This window comes from Falco rusticolus, chromosome 4 (genome assembly GCF_015220075.1).
Source record: "Falco rusticolus isolate bFalRus1 chromosome 4, bFalRus1.pri, whole genome shotgun sequence".
Classification (NCBI taxonomy): Eukaryota; Metazoa; Chordata; class Aves; order Falconiformes; family Falconidae; genus Falco; species Falco rusticolus.
The window spans coordinates 49903964-49927945 of NC_051190.1; the positions used below are offsets into that span (position 1 = coordinate 49903964).

General features: G+C 57.4%; 1 protein-coding gene across 1 annotated transcript; it reads left to right on the forward strand.

The window, feature by feature from the left end:
- Positions 1-23: 23 nt before the first annotated feature.
- Positions 24-16923, forward strand: LOC119145945 (acrosin-like). The gene is made up of 5 exons (XM_037382801.1): positions 24-62; positions 14828-15028; positions 15366-15631; positions 15918-16063; positions 16530-16923. Exons 1-5 carry the CDS (start codon positions 25-27, stop codon positions 16869-16871), a joined length of 993 nt encoding a protein of 330 aa, XP_037238698.1. The 5' UTR covers position 24; the 3' UTR covers positions 16872-16923.
- The last annotated feature ends 7059 nt before the right edge of the window (positions 16924-23982 follow it).

Consider the following 23982-nt stretch of genomic DNA (forward strand, 5'->3'; position numbering starts at 1 on the left):
CTCCTCCTCGTTGTACTGCTGGCCATGTGCTGTCCTGTGCACGGCACATGGGATAGCTGTGGGTAAGTGGCCCGAGGCTCTGAGAGGGAGATTGGGCAACCCTTGTGAGCTTCTCTGGAGGGGTCCTGCTTGTCCCCCATGGCCTCCCCAGTGGCTCTTGAAGGCCATCTGGGAGGCTCAGCTCCTTGCCAGCATCCAGGCTGCTGGCACAGCTCGTCTATGGGCTGAAGCAGAAAGCGGGGGAAGGGGAGTGGGCACACACCCCACGGGTTTCCTCGGGCCCTCTGGCCATGCCTTTAAGGGAGGGAAGATGGCTGGCCTTTAGCCGGAATGGCGCAGGCTTCCATGGAGCTAACCAGAATGGGGTTTCTGGTTACAGAGGCACCTGCGGCCTTCGGCCTGCGGCTTTGAACTACAGTATGTCACACGTCGTGGGTGTCAGAAATGCCCAGCCAGGGGCCTGGCCCTGGATCGTCAGCATCCAGGCTCCCTTGGAAGGAGGCACGGCGCACATCTGCGGAGGTTCCCTCATCAGCCCACAGTGGGTCCTCACGTCAGCCCACTGCTTCATCGAGGCTAGGTAAGGAGGACCAGGGATCAGGGCTAGCCCCACACTCTAGCAGGTGCCCTGAGCACAGCAGCACGTGCTGCAGCATGTCCTGTTGCCCTGCAGTACGCCCAGTGCCTGGGCACTCCGCAGCCACCTGAGAGGCTGCTCAGGAGAAGGCTGGGCTCATGCCACTGCTTCCCAGCAGTCTCCAGTTCGACATTCCTTGAGCCCAAGGAGCACGTGCTCTGTCGCACCCTCCCTAGTGCTGCTCTTCTCTCTTCCTTGCCAAGCAGAAGGCAGGGCAACTGCTGTGCTGCTGCAGCATGTCGCTCTGCTCCCTCTGAGCCCTCTCTCCATCTGCCTTCCAGGAACATCACCATGTGGCAGGTGGTGGTAGGTGCCACCCGGCTGACCCAGCTGGGACCTGAGGCCCAGGTGCGCAACATCAAGCAGCTGCTGGTTCACCAGCACTTCAGTAATATCACACAGAGGAATGACATTGCCTTGCTGGAACTGGAGCAGCCTGTCCAGTGCAACAGCTACGTACAGCTTGCCTGCGTGCCGGATGCCTCGCTGAGAGTCTCGGAGCTGACAGAGTGCTACGTCAGTGGCTGGGGTGCCAGGACTGCAAGAGGTGAGCTCCCAAAATGTAGTCACGTTGCGAGTGCAAGCTTGGCCAGCTTGGGGAGGCAGGTTGCTCTTCCTGACGGCAGAGGCGAAAGCCAGAATCAGGCTGTGGGGACGTATGCCTCTTAGAGAGGGGGGCGTGAGCCACTGACCCAGAGCAAGGCAGAAAGGAAGGAGCGGTCCAGCGCCTCCCCACATGCAAAGCCAAGCCCCGGGATAGGGCTTCAGTCACGCAGGGAAGGAGAACTGGCAATGAGCTGCTGGGAGTTCATTCCTTTCTGTGCTCTTCACAGCTGGAGGATCGGCGTATGTGCTGCAGGAGGCCCAGGTCCACCTCATTGATGCCGGGGTCTGTAACAGCAGCGGCTGGTACAGAGGGGCCATCCACACCCACAACATCTGTGCTGGCTATCCGCAGGGTGGCATCGACACCTGCCAGGTAGGAGCGTGCTACAAGCCAAGCCCCGGCAGCACGGGCAGCCCCGCCACAACCGCCCAAACCTGCACCGTCACGGGCTTTTCCTGGCCACTCACACTCCCATTGCTGTGTCCCCACTGCTGAGGGCCTAAACCCATTTCCCCATGGGTAGGGCCTTTGCCCAGGGCCTGCCTGCCTTGTCCCAGAGGCCTGGAACTTTGTCCACAATTCCCAGCCGGTGCCCTTGGCAGCCCAGAGCTTCACCATCCCAAGCCAGACACAGCCTCCTGACACACCTGCAGCACCAACGTGCCGCAGGGAGAGCGAGCCCTGCCTTACAGGCCCACCGCCCCCTCCCAGGAAAGCTTCTCCAGAGCTTGGCTGGCCACTAAATACAGCTCTGGAAGTGCCATGAGAGGGAAGGAGCCAGCCACTGGGCTGACGGTGGCCACCCAACAACCCCTTCATCCTCTCTCCTCTGCTGCAGGGGGACAGCGGTGGGCCTCTTGTGTGCCAAGAGAAGAGCGCGGACTATGTCTGGCTTGTTGGTGTGACCAGCTGGGGGATGGGCTGTGCGAGAGCAAAGAAGTCTGGAGTCTACACCTCCACCCAGCACTTCTACAACTGGATCCTGGAACAGATGGGCCTGCACACAGCAGTAGCGACTACTGCAAGGCCGCAGCCAGCCTTCACCTCCACCCCCGTTCACAGGCCAACACCAACAGAAGCAGGAAGGTTTACACCCTGCCCACTTCCAGTGCAGAAGCTGTGGGATTTCCTTTCTTGGCTGCATGAACTCCTGCAGTACCTAAGCAGGAAATAGGTTTGATCAGCAGGACGGAGAGGATCCAGGGCTGGCTGCAGCGCACCACCACCATTTCCCGCTGGGGCAATGCCTGCTGATGCAAAGGCAGCCTCAGTGTCAAAGGCCTGCTCTGTCCTGCCCGCGCTCCTCTCAACGGAAGAGCTCAGCTGGCTGAGTCCCTGCAATAAAGTGTTTCAGTTCTGTGGCTAACCAGGCGCCAGTCCTCTTCAGTCTCGTGTGCAAGGCCAGGACTTCCACGCCCGGCACCTGCCGGAGGAAGCAGGCTGCAGGCAGACAAGTCGGGCACAAAGGGTCACAGCAAAGGGCTGAAGCTCTGCCTGCTCAGCAAGAAGGATGAGGGTGCAGTGGAACAAGGGAAGGCAGGTCATTGCGGGGCTCAGGGCCTTGGGGATGGCAGCTGGAAGCACAGACTGCCTTAGGCCCGCTCCTGGTGGGATCCCTGTGTGCGTCTGTATGAGGCGCAAGCGAACTTGAACGTGGACTCTCAGGGCCCAGGAAACACAGATCTAGAAAGACCTAAGGCTTGCACCAGGCACTGGTGAGGGAGCCTTGGCTTTGAGCCCCACATATGACATGGACTTAATTTCTAGACTGTTATCTGAGGCATCTACGAACATGCTGTGCTTATGAATCCAGGGAGTGAGGCTGTGTTTCTGTTTCAGTAGCCTCATCCTCTGGTCTCATGGTTTAAAGCCGGCCAGCAACCAAGCACCACCCTGTCGCTTGCTCACTCCCCCTCATCCGGAGGGCTGGGGAGGAGAATCAGAAAAGAATGTAAAACTTGAGGGTTGAGATAAGAACAATTTCATAATTTAAACAGAATAAAGAGTTGGGAACTTCAGTAATAACAATGATAATAGTAACAATTAGGGTGGAATGGTGGGGAAAAAGAGTAAAATCCAAAGGAAAAGGGAAAAGGAGAAAAAAACCCCAAGTGATGCACAGTACAACTGCTCACCACCTGCTGACTGATGCGCAGCCAGTCTCCGAGCAACGATCCCTCCCCAGCTAACCCTCCTACTTTCTATACCAAGCATGACGTCCCATGGTATGGAATACCTCTTTGGCTGGTTCAGGGCAGCTGACCTGGCTGTGTCCCTTCCTAGTCTCTTGTGCTCCCCCAGCACTCTGGCTGGCAAGGCCCAAGAATCCAAAAAGTCCTTGACTTTAGTATAAACATTACCCAGCAACAACTAAGAACATCAGTGTGGCTATCAACATTGTTCTCACATCACAGGCAAAACACAGCGCTGTACTAGCCACTAAGAAGAAAATTAACTCTATCCCAGCTGAAACCAGGACATGTGGAAACCCAGGAAAGGCCTGGACTGCATTCACATGGGTGTAAGCAGTGGCTACATCTGCAGGGATACTTGTCAAGGTATTGCTTTGTCTGTGTCAATCTGTTTTGCCCTTCACATTCATTGTGGCACTCTCTCTGTGTGTATGTGCGTGTCTGGCTCTTTGGAATGCAGCTGCACGCACGTGGGAAGATCCATTTAGGCTGGCATAGGAGCAGCCCCCCAGGTGCCCACCTCATTCAGATCAACCAGACCTGAAAGGAGAAATCCCACAGTGTTCAGAAGCCTGCTGGCTCTGGCTGCTCCGTAACGGAGTGGGCAAGGAAACCCAAAGCAACTCTGCAGCAGAGATCACCGGGTGGGCAGGGAGGCAGCTCTGACTGCCCCACAAACAAAGCAGCGAAAGCCATTTATCCTCGCATCCTCTTCCTGAGCTTTCCCCAACACCATTCTTTTACCTTCAGCAAAATCTCTCCCTATTACCAGCAACACTGCCCTGAAACCAGAAATTGCACATCCTCTTCTTCATTCTCCCCTTTCAAACACCTTTTCCCAACACTACAAGCAGAACAACACCAAGGCAATTAATAATTAACTTCCCCTCCATCATTATCAATACATTACCATCAAGTATCATGAGTGTCTATTTACTTCTTGTTCCATGATTGTTTCTCAAGGCCAAAAAACCAAACCCACTTATGGGACTTCTTCCCATTGTCCTTTGCATGTACCAAAAGAACATGAACTGCCATGCTGTATTGGAGATTATGCTTCCCTTTCCTAGGCCATTTCTCTTGATCACCTAAGGTATACAAGGGCCACCAGTGATGACAATATTCGGCCCATTTTGTCTGAGTGGGGGGGTCACCCCAAAACTTGCTCCAGCATCTTAATAAACAACCCAAAAGAACTCTGAAGAACCAACTCCCTCTAGCAGAATGACCAGATCCCATGTGTACAAAGTTTCAAAATCATAAACGCTCAATACCTAAACCAGACCCTGCAAACAAAACTGGACAGAGGCAAAATCCAGCACCCTGGCAAAACTACTCCGGTGCGTGCTTGCGGTGCTCACGATTTCTCTGGTCTGTCGAGATTCCGGAAAGCAGGTCCCGTTTGGTCACCATGTTCTGTTACCGAAAATCATAACCAAGAAAGCTCTCTGAGCCAAAGGACAGTTTAGGAAGCTGACAGTGGTTTATTGCCATGCTGGATGCACGGTGGATTTTTCCTCCTAACCCACACACCAAGTTCTCGAGGGTACACATTACAGAGGATAATACGGCACACTGGAAGGACACGCTGGAGCAGCTCAAGGAGAAGGTGCTGCCGACAGAGGCCCATGATGCGGCTGGGTGAGTGCAGTGGGGATGGGGATGGCTTTGGGCATCTCGCCCTGTTCCTTCCAGCTATCCCAGCTGGTGCTCGCGAGGTACCCTGGCATCAGAGCACTTTAGCCAGCAAAGTGTGGGGATGCTGATCAGGAATCAGTGCCTTTTCCTCCCACCGGTAGCAGGTTCCTGACATGAAAGGAGGCAGGAGGAGGGGGCACGTGCAGGACAGAGCCCTCCCAAACCAGAAGTGGGAGTGGGTGCAGAGGCTTTCTGGAGCAAGGCTGGGGGGGGACGGCTCATCTCCCCAAGCAGGGGTGTGACATGCAGTGCTGGGGAGCTGGGTTGTGACCTGCTCTCCTGGCAAGGCGCAGGGGGGTAATTAGCGCTGACAAAGGGATGAAAGCGGTGTGAGGGCTGGTTTGGATGGCAGGCATGGGAGCCTGCGCCCTTCCCCTCGCACCCCTGCGCGCCCTGGGCAGCCACAGGTGTGAGGGTGTCTGCCTGGGGGGACCAACCCTGCCAAGGTCCCTCTGCAGCCCTACGTGCCTGTGGGGGGGTGGGGACCCTTTCGTGGCAGCAGCAGGCAGGGGATGCCTTTGGCTACAAGCCTGTGGGCTTTGGGGCGCTGCTTTGAGCCAGGGTTGGTTGTTTGCCCCCTGTCACCCACCCGTGGCTCCTGCCTTCTCCAGGAGAATTACGGCCATCCCATTGCTGCCGCCGCTGACCCCTGCCTCACTGGGCACCCGGGTGCCATCATCAAGCAGTAGCAACGTCAGCATCACGGCCACAGGTAGGGGACACGGGGACCCATCCCCGGCCCCTGGGGATGTCATACCACAGCAAGGGAGGGCTCTTCTCCGGGTGTGGGCAGAGGGTCTGGGGGTGCCTGGGCAGGGCAGGGGAGCAGAGATGTGCTGGGGAGGGTCAGCTGTTCTTGCCCCAGGCCTGTGGGGTCCTACAGCCTTGCCCGGCGCTGCCCCATCGAGCCCATTTTTCTGCCTCAGTGGTGCAGAAGCCACGTGATGAGCTGTGCCTGGTCTCAGCCTGACCTCAGGTTTGCTGGGGCATCAGGTGCCTCCTGTGAGATAAGTCGCCAAAATTCAGCTCCGCAGCAGCCTCACCCACCGGGTGCTCTACGGCCACTCCAGCCCCCTATCCTGTGCCCCATCAAGGTAGGGATGACAAAGGTAGGGATCTGGAGGGGCGACCAAGGCTGGGAGGGTGATGCTGTGCACTGGGAGGGATGCATGACTCAGTTTCCGCAGGGAGAGCTGGGTGTGGGAGGGTTGCCTGGGGATGCTGAATTCAGCCCCATGTGTCAGCCACGCTGCTCTCTCCTCAGCACGACAAGATGGAGCTGTTGGGCCAAGACAGCCGCATCCCCAGGGACTGGCAGGACAAGCAGCTGCCTGTGATTGTGGGCAAGGAGGGTACAGCTAAGGCACGCTTGGGGAGGGGATCCAGCAGGTGCCAAGGGGACGGAAGTGTTGGCATGAAGCCATATTCACCCTGGCGCCCCCCAGCCTGCCTCCCTCTGGTCTTTCTTTCAGGCTTCCCGAGGGACAAGGCCAAGCTGTCCCCAAGGCAGAGGGATGCCCGGGACACCGGCCACCTGCTCTCACAGCCCCGGAGGGTTGGGTCCTTGAGCTGCCAGCTGGGTATGGTCTGTTGGGGTACCGGGGGGGAGAGGGCACCCTACTGTCAGCCAGTGGGTGGGGGCGAGCAGGGGTCGATGCCCCCAGCCAGGCAGGGTGGGATGGAGTCTGGAGTGGGATGGGGACGGGTGAAATGGGATGGAGGGGGAGGGCTGGCACATGGGGCAACTGGTCCCCACATTGGAGCTGGAGTGAGGTGGGTGGCCATGGTGGGGCAGCCCTGGCCAGTGTGGGACTACAGCCTGTCTGCTTCAGGGTGGGGGCCAGGACCATGTTTCAGGGTGTCTCTGGCCGGGCAGGTGCCACTGCTGCCTGCCCCGTCCTGGGCTGGCAGAGCTGCACACAGCCATTGCCCGCCCCTAGGGCTGCAGGGGGGCTGAGCCCTGATTCTCGACCCCAGGCACCGTGGCCTCGCTGGAGCAGAGGCCAGCCTCATTCCATGGGCAGCTCTGCCAGGCGCCACCGGGGCTCCTCGTCCAGCCCCTTCGGAGTGACTCCAGCACCACGGCAGCTGAGCGGGACTGGGGGTCCGCGAGCAAACCCACCCCACCGAGCAGGAGAGCAAGCAGCTGAAGGCAGTAGCAATAAAGGATGACGGGCAGTGCAGCGCCTCTGTGGCCTGAGTGGGGTGGCTCTGGGTTGGGATCTTCCCCTCATGCATAAGGGGTGGCTGGCAGCACCCCTTATTCTGCGGGCACGTGGCACCAGAGGAGCTGCTGGAAATTGCCCCTGTCCAACCCCTTCCCAGGGCCTGTGCCAGCCCCGTGCTGCCAGGCTCCCCCTGACCCCCCCGACCACCACGAGCCCCACTTTTGGCCCCCGTGGCCCCTGCCAGGGGAGCCGATGGCCCCAAAGGGGGTCTGGGGGAGCCGGGCGGTGCAGCAGGGTCATGATGATGCTCAGGTGCTGCTGAAGATGGTAGGGAATGGGGACCTCAGGGAGAAGGGCAGCAGCCGCACACGGCTTAGTGCCAGAAGTGAATCCCACTTGGAGCCCGCTGGTTTGTTCTCGCTTGTGCCAAGGGATGAGCATCCCCGCACCAGTTTGCTTCTGTCCTGTTGGAGAAACCCCCTCTCCCTCTTCCAGCGCTGCCATTGATGGGAAGAGGGAGGTACCGACCGCCGTGCTGCCCAGCCCAGGGCAGCTGGTGCTCCCCACCTCCAGAGCAAAACACCACAAGCCCTTCCCTGCTCCCAAACCTGGGGGGACATGTCCCCTCCTTTCCCTTATGCCACCCCCACGGCTTGGAGTTGCTTTCCCCAGCCCCCTTTTGCCCCCAGTCCACTCCCTATCAGATGGGGGAAAGCCCCACTGTGTGCTGAGACCTGTCTCAAGTTGTGTTGTGAGTGGAGAGGTACCGGGCAGGGAAACTGCCGTCCCTGGAAGCAGTGGGGCAGGGGGAACCTGGGGGTGTCACAGCTGGGGACATGTGGCTGTGTACACAGGGGATGCTGGGGGGGAGAGCATGACGCAAGCCCCCAGACCTCCTGCACACACAGTGACAGACCCCGTCTTTGCCCACCCCGCTGCATTCCCCAGGGATCCACTCCGCGGAGATGTTTCCCTCGGTGGGTTTGGGTTTTCAGGGAAAAAATGGGTGCTAAAGGACCACTTTGGGGGTGCCCAGGTACATCCATCAGGATTTGGGGTCCCCCCAGTGCCACCTGCACTGGGATAACTGGGAGCACTCAGGGCAAAGCAGTAGGCATCAGAGCAGAGCCAGCAAAGGACCATCCTGCACGCCAGGGCTGGGCTCAGGCATCAATGGGCTTCAAAGCACCCCCAGGACTAATGGCATTTGCAGGATACAAATCCTGCAAAGGATGCCTTTGGTGCTCATGGCCCCCAGCTCAGCCCCTCTCCCACTCTCTGCCCCATTTGCTGATGCTGGGACCCAGCTGCACCCTATGAACACCCCCACCACCTCCTATAGACACCGAGCCCCCACCTCCCACCCCTCCTTGGGTGCTGCCTGCACCACCGAAGCGGGTGAGTAGCCCCAGCTGGAGCCTTTTCCGCTTTTTTCCTTGGAGGTTGTGCCGTCCCTGGGGGGCATGCCAGCGCCGCCGCTGTGCCTGGAGCCCCCCAGCCCTCGCTGGCCTCTCCAGGCTGGGCTGAGACTCGGCACAGCTTCCTGGGGCTGCCGGCACCTCCCGTCCCCACTGGTGCTGCTGTGGCATGGGGGGGTTCGCTCCCAGTCTTGGTGCCCTGCCAGGATCGTCCTCCCGGCAAAGAGAAAAGGCCAGGACAGCTGGTGTTAAACAAGTGATTTTGTTTCCTACATTATTTTTGAATGAAAAGCAAAACCCCAGAAAACTTCAAGCAACTGTGTTTTGAAGGAAACAGCACCACAGCCGCAGTCACGCACCAGCCACCCCCCTGGGCTGAGGTCAGACGCAATGCTGGAGGTGGGGACAGAGCTCTGAGCTTCTGGGGTGGTGTTTGCCAGGTGAATGTGAAACACCGGTTTAAAAAAACCAGCCCGGTGGAGTAACACAGTACAGTGCTGCAAGGATTACTGAACGCATCGGCTGAAGGGTGTGAAGCCCCTGGCAGGTGTCTGCGTGGCCCCTTGTTCTGAGCCAGGATGGCACGGTGCTCTTCACACTGGAAGCCCATGCTCAGAGTGTGAGTGGTATTGCTCTTCTCTGTCCTTCCAACTGCTCATCAGCCCTGCCAGCAGCAAGGGCAGCACTCGTGGGATGCTCTTGCCCCACTCAGGCTGGCATTTGCTGGGCTGTATTTGGGTAGAAAGCGTGGAACTAGGGCACCGGTGAGCAGAGGGTGGTGCGGGTGCCCCCTGGGTCATGCCCAGGAGCACAGCCCGAGTTATCTTGGGGCCCCGCTCCAAACCCCACCCTGAGTGGAAGCTAAAGGCAGCGGGCTGAACTGAAGCCAGGAGCTGCTCACGTCTCAGACTCCCTCACTGCTTTAGGCCAGTGTGACGTGCAGAATTAAACTCTATAACTCACGATAAGTTATAACGCAGGTATGTTTATTGCGGCGCCGGGTGCAAGGGGGATCGCTCCTCCTAACTAACACTTAGTTGTACTCACAATACATATTTATACAGTGAAGTTGGTTAGTTCTGCCCAAAGTCTACACCTACTAACTAATTGTGGGTTAGTTGCTTTCTCGCTTCAATTTAAAGGTGCAGTTCATTTTAAATTGACTGGGCATGCTCCCCGAGCGGGAGATTCCCCCTCTTCGGGGGGGGGGGGGGCGGGCATTTGAGTAGGAGATCGTGATCTCCCACTACCACAATTACTTTATCCTAGTGGTGCAGATTATCTCAAAATTTTACTGAATCTTCCTATATTTTGTGTTTATGTAACAGCTAGTTACAAGAAGATTTTGATTCTAAGGAATTAACCTTCATGATAGAATTACATTAATACTTATTGACCAGTGAGGTATGAATCGCTGTGCTGCTTGTTATCGCAGACTGTTATTTGAAATCCCTGTGCTATAGACCATACTAAGCTTAGTCCTTACTCTCAGACCACAACCAGAGCGCCCAGGTTCTGTTGTGTATGGGATGAGTTATTGGACAGCTTGGCAAGGCCGATATCCAGCTGTCCCACTTGGCAACAAAACTAACTTTTAAGGTGTCCTGAAGTGAACTACCTTCATTATAATACCAAAAAATCATGCCCACAGGTCAAGTAGACCCTTGCCCAGCTGAAGACCCTTCCCCTGTGCAAGCGTAGTAACAGAAAAGGATGACACAGCAAATATAACAATTATATGCAAATTACTAACCAATCATTGTAATTGGGAGTGTATGACCTTGTAATTTTCTGTATAAATGTAACAGTAAAACCTACACAGGTGTGCCTGATTTGTGGAGATGCCACCGAGCACCCAGCGCTGCAATTAAGGAGTGCCTGCTGCTCTAATGCTGCAATGGTGTTAAGAGGTTTGACTCCCAATTTCGGTGACAGTGGTGACAGGTGGAAGGTGTGGTTAAGCAGAACAGCTTGTAACAACTCTATAAAAAAAAGGAACCAACATTGGACGGAACGTTCCCCCACCGGACATGGAAACGTATCGGACTGTCGGGACACGGCAGCTCCGGGGTGGTAGCTGTTGCTGTAAGCCTTTCCTTCTTAACTTCTTTCTTTCCTTCCTTCCTCTCTTAATCTGTCACTCTCACTCCCCCTTTGCATTCACGTATTTCTTGTTGGGCAAATAAAGTTCCTTGGCTCTTGACTCCATTTTGAGTCTTCATTCTGTTCCCGAGAATACAAACAGAACCACGCTCCGGTCTCAGACGGGCATGTAACATTTTAATTGGTGTCACGGACAGGATTCTCAGTGAAACAGAAATTGCCAGGTTCTTTATGAGAGACTCTTGTGTGTGTGCCTGAGACCTACCTTGGTACGAAGTGAGTGCAGAGTCTGAGTCCGCGGTTCTGTTTGTCCGTGAGGAAAAGAGGTGAAGAAGGACTAAGCGACAGAATTGAACAAGAGACGAGTCTCTAAAGCAGTTTAAAAGTGTGACCTCCAGAGGGTGAAGGGAGGTGGGTGTAGTAGCAGCGAACATACAGTGAGGCCATCTCAGGACAAAATAACCCCTCTTTGGTGAAAGGAGTGCCCACACTTCTACAGAGGTTCGTGATGTTTCCCCCACTAAAGTATGGGCCGGAGTTATATAAACTGGATGATTTTGGGGAACCTATCATGCTCGCCGAGCTCCCCAAGGTGAGAATGGGCAAAAAATCAGTGGTTCCAACCACTATAGTGTAGTGGATAGGGTCATGATATTGCAGACGGAGGCTAAAGTTAGGGCTGGTGTAGGACAATGCCTCAAGGACAAGAGTCCAAGTACTGATAGCCTGATGAATAGAGACTTGTTAGAACTTGTAGGGCACTAGCCCTGGGAACAAAGGAACAAGCTAACTGCAGACCCCTGAGCCGTTACAGTTGAGGAGGCAACCAGACGGACAGAGAAACAAGTAGCCAGATAAGGGAACGCATAGTGCCGATAAGTAACTTTGTTAATCAAGAAAGCCGGGTAGAAAGAAGCCCCCTAATTTTGGAATAGAAATTGTTGCTAGGTCAAGGTAAACCAATAAGTTCCTATTGTTTTAACGGTGTGCCTTAAATATCAACCAATCAGTGTTTTTTACGCTTAAGATTTAACCAATCAGTGTGTAATATGTAGAAGGTAGAAACGTATATATGTGTAAGAAAATCACTAATAAACGGACAACTTGCTTGCATCAAGCTGCGTCCCGTCTCTTCATTTGCCGCACCAAGCCTGCTAGGAGTGCAGGGGAGTTGCGCTCTGTGCTACGAGGAACACCTGAGGCCTCTGGACAGAAAGCCGGACTTGTTTGGGGAGGGAGCATGCTCCAGCATCATCCGCAGAGCCATAAGAACTCCTTTCACTGCATGATCAAGAGGAAGCAAAGGGCATGCCCATGTTTCCAGAGATCCCAGTTCAGCTGGAGGCATGCCCTGCAGTCCTGGGTAGGAACAGAGCTGGGAGCTGCAGCACCATGGCTTGCCGGGGCCCAAGCACAGAGCAAGAGGAGGACGGTCCTGGCAGCTTCAGAGGCAGGCCCTTCTGCAGCTCCCGCAGGGGGGGCATGCCTAGGTGGGCAGCAGCTGAGGGCATGCATGCTCAAGCACCTCCAAGTCCTTCCTGCCTCTGGGAGGTGGAGAGGTGGCCAGTGGTTGGCAGGCCTGGTCCTCTTGCAAGGTGGGGACGCTGGGGCTGAGCAGGCACGTCGGCTGACACCGCAGGCCATCCACATGCCTGAGAGGCTCTCTCTCCCCTCTTGCTTGTCACCTCGTCCAGCTTCAGGTTCACTAGTGAGCTGTGCACGCGCACAGGGCTCCCAGCAGCAGCTGGCCCGAGACACTGGGGCTTTCCAAGTGCTGGCTGCCTGTGGCCTGTCTTGCCGTCGGCCTTTGCTAGCAGCCAGGCCTGGGGACCCACCGTGTGGCAGGTGCAGAATGGGACCACACAGGAAGGGCTTTGGGGTGGCTCTCCAAAAGAAGCCAGTGGGTACTGTGGTGATTAGGCGCAGGGCTCAGGCAAGCAAGGCAGCCAGCACTTTGCTTCTGTGTGACCGGCTCCTTGATCCCCCCTTCTCTCCATTTGCCGTGCTTATACGTGCCCCTCATCTTCCCTGAGTCCTGCCTCTCTCAGCCCTGCTCTCCTCCCAGACACGGGGCCAAGCCCGGTTATTTCCCACCCCCCCGCTTTGCTCCCAGGTTTGCCCCATCTGTCAACACACGTGGTCTTTGGGTGTTGTTAGCTAGGTCACCTTGGACTTGTGTGCCATTACTGACGGGCTTGCCTGGGAACTGCTGTCCCTGCCAGAGTCCTCTCCGCCAAATGACCCCAATCTCTTCCTTCAAGCGTCTGTGAAGTGTGGCCACCTCTGATGGCATTCCCCACTAGCCACCTGCCAAAACCGGTGCTGAAAGAGCAGGGTTTCCCCAGCAGACAAGTTGTCTTCTCCAAGGCTGCCTTCTGCCTGCTCTCAGCAGACACGTGGGAACCGGCTGCCGGTCCCTTTTCAAAACACAAAGCAGCCTTGAGCCCGCTTGCTTGGAGGCCAGTTCTGGGGCCTAGGAAGCCCTGCTGCACCTCAAGGGCCTTGAGAGCAGCTCTTCCACTTTCAGACAGAGCCTGCGTGGTCCTCCTCCTCGGGACCCGATTGCTCCCTCCGCTGTGCGCCTTATGCCTCGCCACAGAAGCCAGGATGGCAGCAGGGAGCTGCCGCACCTTTCACAAGCTTGGAGGCTGCCAACCTTCAAGCCATTGCCCTCGACCCTCCAGGGACCTAGCCCTGCTGTGCAAATGCAATGCACGTGCCTGGCTCCTGCTTCTCTCCTGCACTCCAGCAGGAGAGTGAGCAAGGCTCCTTCAGTAAGCGGCAGAAGACAGACTGACAAGGTGAGACTGATGCAAGCTCTTGCAAAGCTGTGAACAATGGCACGTTGGGCTGCGAGCAGGAGCATCCTTCTCTCTCTAGAGCTTCACGTTGATTGCCCTTGCCACAAGTGCCATGGTCAGTGGGTGCCCAGAACAGCAATCCAACCCACAGACAGCAAGGATATGACACCTGCCAGAGCGCGTTGCTGTGGCTGACATAGCCAGTGAGGAGTGTGCTGCACCTGCATTTCACTGTGCTTTGTGCAGGAAGGTTGACGTTGCTGGGCTGTGCTTGGCTTATTTGGCTTGCCCAGCACTGCTTGGCTGCCATGGCCATCAACAGATTGGCTCTTCAACACCCAAGCACGCACATGCTGCTGTAGTCATTGTGTTCTTTGTTGTGTGTCTGTTTATTGGGAAGGAGCCGGTGGCACAGGGCTGCAGAGAGCAGGGCGGCAGGGAACTCCCCAAAGAGGCTGCGAGGCCACGCTGGGTGTTGCCCTGTGAGCTGTTAGCAGGCAGAGCTGGGAGCCAGGCGCTGCTGCCTGCCACGGGGCCTGCCCACCCTGATCGTGCAAGCAGGGCATTGCGTGGGGCTCTGTCAGGGGTGTGCGATCCCAGCTTCCGCCTCCAGTCCTGCTTGGAACCCCTCCTGTTGCCCCCCATCCCTCCCCCACCGCCACCACGCCCAGCACCTGGAACCAGGCACTCTGTGACATCAGCCCCGTGTCCAAGGGAACCCCAGGCAACAGGAATCCTGCGGGCACTCTGTCGGTGGCCGTAGTGGTGGCGACAAGTCTTCGTTCTTGCAGCTGCCACATGTTGCTGGTAGTGATGGATGTTCTCCTCCTCCTCGTTGTCCTGCTGGCCGTGTGCTGTCCTGTGCATGGCACATGGGATAGCTGTGGGTAAGTGGCCGAGGCTCTGGGAGGGACATTGGGCAACCCTTGTGAGCTTCTCTGGAGGGGTCCTGCTTGTCCCCCATGGCCACCCCAGTGGCTCTTGAAGGCCATCTGGGAGGCTCAGCTCCTTGCCATCACCCAGGCTGCCGGCACAACTCGTCTACGGGCTGAAGCAGAAAGCAGGGAAAGGGGAGCGGGCACGCACCCCACGGGTTTCCTCGGCCCTTCTGGCCATGCCTTGAGGGGAGGGAAGACAGCTGGCCTTTAGCCGGAATGGCACAAGCTTCCATGGAGCTAACCAGAATGGAGTTTCTGGTTACAGAGGCACCTGCGGCCTTCGGCCTGCGGCTTTTCACTACGGCATGTCGCGCGTTGTGGGTGGCACAGATGCCCAGCCAGGGGCCTGGCCCTGGATCGTCAGCATCGAGGCTCCCTTGGAAGGAGGCACGGCGCACATCTGCGGGGGTTCCCTCATCAGCCCACAGTGGGTCCTCACATCAGCCCACTGCTTCATCGAGGCCAGGTAAGGAGGACCAGGGATCGGGGCTAGCCCCACACTCTAGCAGGTGCCCTGAGTGCAAAAGCACGTGCTGCTCCCGTCCCGTTGCCCTGCAGTACGCCCAGTGCCTGGGCACTCCGCAGCCACCTGAGAGGCTGCTCAGGAGAAGGCTGGGCTCATGCCACTGCTTCCCAGCAGCCTCCAGCTCGACACTGCTTGAGCCCAAGGAGCACGTGGTCTGTCGCACCCTCCCAAGCACTGCTTTCCTCTCTGCCTTGCCAAGCAGAAGGCAGGGCGACTGCTGTGCTGCTGCAGCATGTGGCTCTGCTCCCTCTGAGCCCTCTCTCCATCTGCCTTCCAGGAACATCACCATGTGGCAGGTGGTGGTAGGTGCCACCCGGCTGACCCAGCTGGGACCTGAGGCCCAGGCGCGCAACATCAAGCAGCTGCTGGTTCACCAGCACTTCAGTAATATCACACGGAGGAACGACATTGCCTTGCTGGAACTGGAGCAGCCTGTCCAGTGCAACAGCTACGTACAGCTTGCCTGCGTGCCGGATGCCTCGCTGAGAGTCTCGGAGCTGACAGAGTGCTACGTCAGTGGCTGGGGTGCCAGGACTGCAAGAGGTGAGCTCCCAAAATGTAGTCACGTTGCGAGTGCAAGCTTGGCCAGCTTGGGGAGGCAGGTTGCTCTTCCTGACAGCAGGGGCGAAAGCCAGAATCAGGCTGTGGGGACGTATGCCTCTTAGAGAGGGGGGCGTGAGCCACTGACCCAGAGCAAGGCAGAAAGGAAGGAGCGGTCCAGCGCCTCCCCACATGCAAAGCCAAGCCCCGGGATAGGGCTTCAGTCACGCAGGGAAGGAGAACTGGCAATGAGCTGCTGGGAGTTCATTCCTTTCTGTGCTCTTCACAGCTGGAGGATCGGCATATGTGCTGCAGGAGGCCCAGGTCCACCTCATTGATGCCGGGGTCTGTAACAGCAGCGGCTGGTACAGAGGGGCCATCCACACCCACAACATCTGTGCTGGCTATCCGCAGGGTGGCATCGACACCTGCCAGGTAGGAGCGTGCTACAAGCCAAGCCCCGGCAGCACGGGCAGCCCCGCCACAACCGCCCAAACCTGCACCGTCACGGGCTTTTCCTGGCCACTCACACTCCCATTGCTGTGTCCCCACTGCTGAGGGCCTAAACCCATTTCCCCATGGGTAGGGCCTTTTCCCAGGGCCTGCCTGCCTTGTCCCAGAGGCCTGGCACTTTGTTCACAATGCCTACCCAGTGCCCTTGGAAGCCCAGAGCTTCACCATCCCAAGCCAGACACAGCCTCCTGACACACCTGCAGCACCAACGTGCCGCAGGAAGAGCGAGCCCTGCCTTACAGGCCCACCGCCCCCTCCCAGGAAAGCTTCTCCAGAGCTTGGCTGGCCACTAAATACAGCTCTGGAAGTGCCATGAGAGGGAAGGAGCCAGCCACTGGGCTGACGGTGGCCACCCAACAACCCCTTCATCCTCTCTCCTCTGCTGCAGGGGGACAGCGGTGGGCCTCTTGTGTGCCAAGACAAGAGCGCTGACTACTTCTGGCTTGTTGGCCTGACCAGCTGGGGGATGGGCTGTGCGAGAGCAAAGAAGCCCGGAGTCTACACCTCCACCCAGCACTTCTACAACTGGATCCTGGAACAGATGGGCCTGCACACAGCAGTAGCGACTACGGCAAGGCCGCAGCCAGCCTTCACCTCCACCCCCGTTCACAGGCCAACACCAACAGAAGCAGGAAGGTTTATACCCTGCCCACTTCCAGTGCAGAAGCTGTGGGATTTCCTTTCTTGGCTGCAGAAGTTGGTGCAGTTCCTAATAGGAGAAAAGGTTTGATCAGCAGGACGGAGAGGATCCAGGGCTGGCTGCAGCGCACCACCACCACCATTTCCCGCTGGGGCAATGCCTGCTGATGCAAAGGCAGCCTCAGTGTCAAAGGCCTGCTCTGTCCTGCCCGCGCTCCTCTCAACGGAAGAGCTCAGCTGGCTGAGTCCCTGCAATAAAGTGTTTCAGTTCTGTGGCTAACCAGGCGCCAGTCCTCTTCAGTCTCGTGTGCAAGGCCAGGACTTCCACGCCCGGCACCTGCCGGAGGAAGCAGGCTGCAGGCAGACAAGTCGGGCACAAAGGGTCACAGCAAAGGGCTGAAGCTCTGCCTGCTCAGCAAGAAGGATGAGGGTGCAGTGGAACAAGGGAAGGCAGGTCATTGCGGGGCTCAGGGCCTTGGGGATGGCAGCTGGAAGCACAGACTGCCTTAGGCCCGCTCCTGGTGGGATCCCTGTGTGCGTCTGTATGAGGCGCAAGCGAACTTGAACGTGGACTCTCAGGGCCCAGGAAACACAGATCTAGAAAGACCCAAGGCTTGCACCAGGCACTGGTGAGGGAGCCTTGGCCTTGAGCCCCACATATGACATGGACTTAATTTCTAGACTGTTATCTGAGGCATCTACGAACACGCTGTGCTTATGAATCCAGGGAGTGAGGCTGTGTTTCTGTTTCAGTAGCCTCATCCTCTGGTCTCATGGTTTAATGCCGGCCGGCAACCAAGCACCACGCAGCCGCCTGCTCACTCCTCCTCATCCGGAGGGCTGGGGAGGAGAATCAGAAAGGAATGTAAAACTTGAGGGTTGAGATAAGAACAATTTCATAATTTAAACAGAATAAAGAGGTAAGAACATCAGTAATAACAATGATAATAGTAATAATTAAAATGGAAAGGTGGAGGAAAGGGGTAAAATCCAAAGGAAAAGGGAAAAGGGGAGAAAACCCCCAAGTGATGCACAGTACAACTGCTCACCACCTGCTGACTGATGCGCAGCCAGTCTCCGAGCAACGATCCCTCCCCAGCTAACCCTCCTACTTTCTATACCAAGCATGACGTCCCATGGTATGGAATACCTCTTTGGCTGGTTCAGGGCAGCTGACCTGGCTGTGTCCCTTCCCAGTCTCTTGTGCTCCCCCAGCACTCTGGCTGGCAAGGCCCAAGAATCCAAAAAGTCCTTGACTTTAGTATAAACATTACCCAGCAACAACTAAGAACATCAGTGTGGCTATCAACATTGTTCTCACATCACAGGCAAAACACAGCGCTGTACTAGCCACTAAGAAGAAAATTAACTCTATCCCAGCTGAAACCAGGACATGTGGAAACCCAGGAAAGGCCTGGACTGCATTCACATGGGTGTAAGCAGTGGCTACATCTGCAGGGATACTTGTCAAGGTATTGCTTTGTCTGTGTCAATCTGTTTTGCCCTTCACATTCATTGTGGCACTCTCTCTGTGTGTATGTGCGTGTCTGGCTCTTTGGAATGCAGCTGCACGCACGTGGGAAGATCCATTTAGGCTGGCATAGGAGCAGCCCCCCAGGTGCCCACCTCATTCAGATCAACCAGACCTGAAAGGAGAAATCCCACAGTGTTCAGAAGCCTGCTGCCTCTGGCTGCTCCGTAACGGAGTGGGCAAGGAAACCCAAAGCAACTCTGCAGCAGAGATCACCGGGTGGGCAGGGAGGCAGCTCTGACTGCCCCACAAACAAAGCAGCGAAAGCCATTTATCCTCGCATCCTCTTCCTGAGCTTTCCCCAACACCATTCTTTTACCTTCAGCAAAATCTCTCCCTATTACCAGCAACACTGCCCTGAAACCAGAAATTGCACATCCTCTTCTTCATTCTCCCCTTTCAAACACCTTTTCCCAACACTACAAGCAGAACAACACCAAGGCAATTAATAATTAACTTCCCCTCCATCATTATCAATACATTACCATCAAGTATCATGAGTGTCTATTTACTTCTTGTTCCATGATTGTTTCTCAAGGCCAAAAAACCAAACCCACTTATGGGACTTCTTCCCATTGTCCTTTGCATGTACCAAAAGAACATGAACTGCCATGCTGTATTGGAGATTATGCTTCCCTTTCCTAGGCCATTTCTCTTGATCACCTAAGGTATACAAGGGCCACCAGTGATGACAATATTCGGCCCATTTTTTCTGAGTGGGGGGGTCACCCCAAAACTTGCTCCAGCATCTTAATAAACAACCCAAAAGAACTCTGAAGAACCAACTCCATCTAGCAGAATGACCAGATCCCATGTGTACAAAGTTTCAAAATCATAAACGCTCAATACCTAAACCAGACCCTGCAAACAAAACTGGACAGAGGCAAAATCCAGCAAACAAAATCCAACAAAGTTTCACCTGAGCGTGAGGCAAAATCCGGCCTCTGGGCATCCGCGTAACAGCATATGGATTGGACAATTGTGCACTTCAAATATCCCGGGGGGACTCTGACCCACCAGGGGGACTTCAACCCGCAATGCGATACGACTTCTTTGTAAGCAACCTCAGTGTTTATGACCATGTCGCTGTTATCCCAGAGAGCTGTCACGGAGATTCACCTGGCCAGGGAATCTCAGAACCCTGGCAAAACTACTCCCGTGCGTGCTTGCGGTGCTCACGATTTCTCTGGTCTGTCGAGATTCCGGAAAGCGGGTCCCGTTTGGTCACCATGTTCTGTTACCGAAAATCATAACCAAGAAAGCTCTCTGAGCCAAAGGACAGTTTAGGAAGCTGACAGTGGTTTATTGCCATGCTGGATGCACGGTGGATTTTTCCTCCTAACCCACACACCAAGTTCTCGAGGGTACACATTACAGAGGATAATACGGCACACTGGAAGGACACGCTGGAGCAGCTCAAGGAGAAGGTGCTGCCGACAGAGGCCCATGATGCGGCTGGGTGAGTGCAGTGGGGATGGGGATGGCTTTGGGCATCTCGCCCTGTTCCTTCCAGCTATCCCAGCTGGTGCTCGCGAGGTACCCTGGCATCAGAGCACTTTAGCCAGCAAAGTGTGGGGATGCTGATCAGGAATCAGTGCCTTTTCCTCCCACCGGTAGCAGGTTCCTGACATGAAAGGAGGCAGGAGGAGGGGGCACGTGCAGGACAGAGCCCTCCCAAACCAGAAGTGGGAGTGGGTGCAGAGGCTTTCTGGAGCAAGGCTGGGGGGTGACGGCTCATCTCCCCAAGCAGGGGTGTGACATGCAGTGCTGGGGAGCTGGGTTGTGACCTGCTCTCCTGGCAAGGCGCAGGGGGGTAATTAGCGCTGACGAAGGGATGAAAGCGGTGTGAGGGCTGGTTTGGATGGCAGGCATGGGAGCCTGCGCCCTTCCCCTCGCACCCCTGCGCGCCCTGGGCAGCCACAGGTGTGAGGGTGTCTGCCTGGGGGGACCAACCCTGCCAAGGTCCCTCTGCAGCCCTACGTGCCTGTGGGGGGGTGGGGACCCTTTCGTGGCAGCAGCAGGCAGGGGATGCCTTTGGCTACAAGCCTGTGGGCTTTGGGGCGCTGCTTTGAGCCAGGGTTGGTTGTTTGCCCCCTGTCACCCACCCGTGGCTCCTGCCTTCTCCAGGAGAATTACGGCCATCCCATTGCTGCCGCCGCTGACCCCTGCCTCACTGGGCACCCGGGTGCCATCATCAAGCAGTAGCAACGTCAGCATCACGGCCACAGGTAGGGGACACGGGGACCCATCCCCGGCCCCTGGGGATGTCATACCACAGCAAGGGAGGGCTCTTCCCAGGTGTGGGCAGAGGGTCTGGGGGTGCCTGGGCAGGGCAGGGGAGCAGAGATGTGCTGGGGAGGGTCAGCTGTTCTTGCCCCAGGCCTGTGGGGTCCTACAGCCTTGCCCGGCGCTGCCCCACCGAGCCCATTTTTCTGCCTCAGTGGTGCAGAAGCCACGTGATGAGCTGTGCCTGGTCTCAGCCTGACCTCAGGTTTGCTGGGGCATCAGGTGCCTCCTGTGAGATAAGTCGCCAAAATTCAGCTCCGCAGCAGCCTCACCCACCGGGTGCTCTACGGCCACTCCAGCCCCCTATCCTGTGCCCCATCAAGGTAGGGATGACAAAGGTAGGGATCTGGAGGGGCGACCAAGGCTGGGAGGGTGATGCTGTGCACTGGGAGGGATGCATGACTCAGTTTCCGCAGGGAGAGCTGGGTGTGGGAGGGTTGCCTGGGGATGCTGAATTCAGCCCCATGTGTCAGCCACGCTGCTCTCTCCTCAGCACGACAAGATGGAGCTGTTGGGCCAAGACAGCCGCATCCCCAGGGACTGGCAGGACAAGCAGCTGCCTGTGATTGTGGGCAAGGAGGGTACAGCTAAGGCACGCTTGGGGAGGGGATCCAGCGGGTGCCAAGGGGACGGAAGTGTTGGCATGAAGCCATATTCACCCTGGCGCCCCCCAGCCTGCCTCCCTCTGGTCTTTCTTTCAGGCTTCCCGAGGGACAAGGCCAAGCTGTCCCCAAGGCAGAGGGATGCCCGGGACACCGGCCACCTGCTCTCACAGCCCCGGAGGGTTGGGTCCTTGAGCTGCCAGCTGGGTATGGTCTGTTGGGGTACCGGGGGGGAGAGGGCACCCTACTGTCAGCCAGTGGGTGGGGGCGAGCAGGGGTCGATGCCCCCAGCCAGGCAGGGTGGGATGGAGTCTGGAGTGGGATGGGGACGGGTGAAATGGGATGGAGGGGGAGGGCTGGCGCATGGGGCAACTGGTCCCCACATTGGAGCTGGAGTGAGGTGGGTGGCCATGGTGGGGCAGCCCTGGCCAGTGTGGGACTACAGCCTGTCTGCTTCAGGGTGGGGGCCAGGACCATGTTTCAGGGTGTCTCTGGCCGGGCAGGTGCCACTGCTGCCTGCCCCGTCCTGGGCTGGCAGAGCTGCACACAGCCATTGCCCGCCCCTAGGGCTGCAGGGGGGCTGAGCCCTGATTCTCGACCCCAGGCACCGTGGCCTCGCTGGAGCAGAGGCCAGCCTCATTCCATGGGCAGCTCTGCCAGGCGCCACCGGGGCTCCTCGTCCAGCCCCTTCGGAGTGACTCCAGCACCACGGCAGCTGAGCGGGACTGGGGGTCCGCGAGCAAACCCACCCCACCGAGCAGGAGAGCAAGCAGCTGAAGGCAGTAGCAATAAAGGATGACGGGCAGTGCAGCGCCTCTGTGGCCTGAGTGGGGTGGCTCTGGGTTGGGATCTTCCCCTCATGCATAAGGGGTGGCTGGCAGCACCCCTTATTCTGCGGGCACGTGGCACCAGAGGAGCTGCTGGAAATTGCCCCTGTCCAACCCCTTCCCAGGGCCTGTGCCAGCCCCGTGCTGCCAGGCTCCCCCTGACCCCCCCGACCACCACGAGCCCCACTTTTGGCCCCCGTGGCCCCTGCCAGGGGAGCCGATGGCCCCAAAGGGGGTCTGGGGGAGCCGGGCGGTGCAGCAGGGTCATGATGATGCTCAGGTGCTGCTGAAGATGGTAGGGAATGGGGACCTCAGGGAGAAGGGCAGCAGCCGCACACGGCTTAGTGCCAGAAGTGAATCCCACTTGGAGCCCGCTGGTTTGTTCTCGCTTGTGCCAAGGGATGAGCATCCCCGCACCAGTTTGCTTCTGTCCTGTTGGAGAAACCCCCTCTCCCTCTTCCAGCGCTGCCATTGATGGGAAGAGGGAGGTACCGACCGCCGTGCTGCCCAGCCCAGGGCAGCTGGTGCTCCCCACCTCCAGAGCAAAACACCACAAGCCCTTCCCTGCTCCCAAACCTGGGGGGACATGTCCCCTCCTTTCCCTTATGCCACCCCCACGGCTTGGAGTTGCTTTCCCCAGCCCCCTTTTGCCCCCAGTCCACTCCCTATCAGATGGGGGAAAGCCCCACTGTGTGCTGAGACCTGTCTCAAGTTGTGTTGTGAGTGGAGAGGTACCGGGCAGGGAAACTGCCGTCCCTGGAAGCAGTGGGGCAGGGGGAACCTGGGGGTGTCACAGCTGGGGACATGTGGCTGTGTACACAGGGGATGCTGGGGGGGAGAGCATGACGCAAGCCCCCAGACCTCCTGCACACACAGTGACAGACCCCGTCTTTGCCCACCCCGCTGCATTCCCCAGGGATCCACTCCGCGGAGATGTTTCCCTCGGTGGGTTTGGGTTTTCAGGGAAAAAATGGGTGCTAAAGGACCACTTTGGGGGTGCCCAGGTACATCCATCAGGATTTGGGGTCCCCCCAGTGCCACCTGCACTGGGATAACTGGGAGCACTCAGGGCAAAGCAGTAGGCATCAGAGCAGAGCCAGCAAAGGACCATCCTGCACGCCAGGGCTGGGCTCAGGCATCAATGGGCTTCAAAGCACCCCCAGGACTAATGGCATTTGCAGGATACAAATCCTGCAAAGGATGCCTTTGGTGCTCATGGCCCCCAGCTCAGCCCCTCTCCCACTCTCTGCCCCATTTGCTGATGCTGGGACCCAGCTGCACCCTATGAACACCCCCACCACCTCCTATAGACACCGAGCCCCCACCTCCCACCCCTCCTTGGGTGCTGCCTGCACCACCGAAGCGGGTGAGTAGCCCCAGCTGGAGCCTTTTCCGCTTTTTTCCTTGGAGGTTGTGCCGTCCCTGGGGGGCATGCCAGCGCCGCCGCTGTGCCTGGAGCCCCCCAGCCCTCGCTGGCCTCTCCAGGCTGGGCTGAGACTCGGCACAGCTTCCTGGGGCTGCCGGCACCTCCCGTCCCCACTGGTGCTGCTGTGGCATGGGGGGGTTCGCTCCCAGTCTTGGTGCCCTGCCAGGATCGTCCTCCCGGCAAAGAGAAAAGGCCAGGACAGCTGGTGTTAAACAAGTGATTTTGTTTCCTACATTATTTTTGAATGAAAAGCAAAACCCCAGAAAACTTCAAGCAACTGTGTTTTGAAGGAAACAGCACCACAGCCGCAGTCACGCACCAGCCACCCCCCTGGGCTGAGGTCAGACGCAATGCTGGAGGTGGGGACAGAGCTCTGAGCTTCTGGGGTGGTGTTTGCCAGGTGAATGTGAAACACCGGTTTAAAAAAACCAGCCCGGTGGAGTAACACAGTACAGTGCTGCAAGGATTACTGAACGCATCGGCTGAAGGGTGTGAAGCCCCTGGCAGGTGTCTGCGTGGCCCCTTGTTCT

Excerpts from the sequence above, each read along its gene's own strand:
- LOC119145945 (XM_037382801.1), top strand. The coding sequence starts at position 25 with ATGTGCTGTCCTGTGCACGGCACATGGGATAGCTGTGG. Across the intron at positions 63-14,827 it reads GGCACATGGGATAGCTGTGG|AGGCACCTGCGGCCTTCGGC; the intron begins GTAAGTGGCCCG and ends TTCTGGTTACAG. Across the intron at positions 15,029-15,365 it reads CACTGCTTCATCGAGGCCAG|GAACATCACCATGTGGCAGG; the intron begins GTAAGGAGGACC and ends TCTGCCTTCCAG.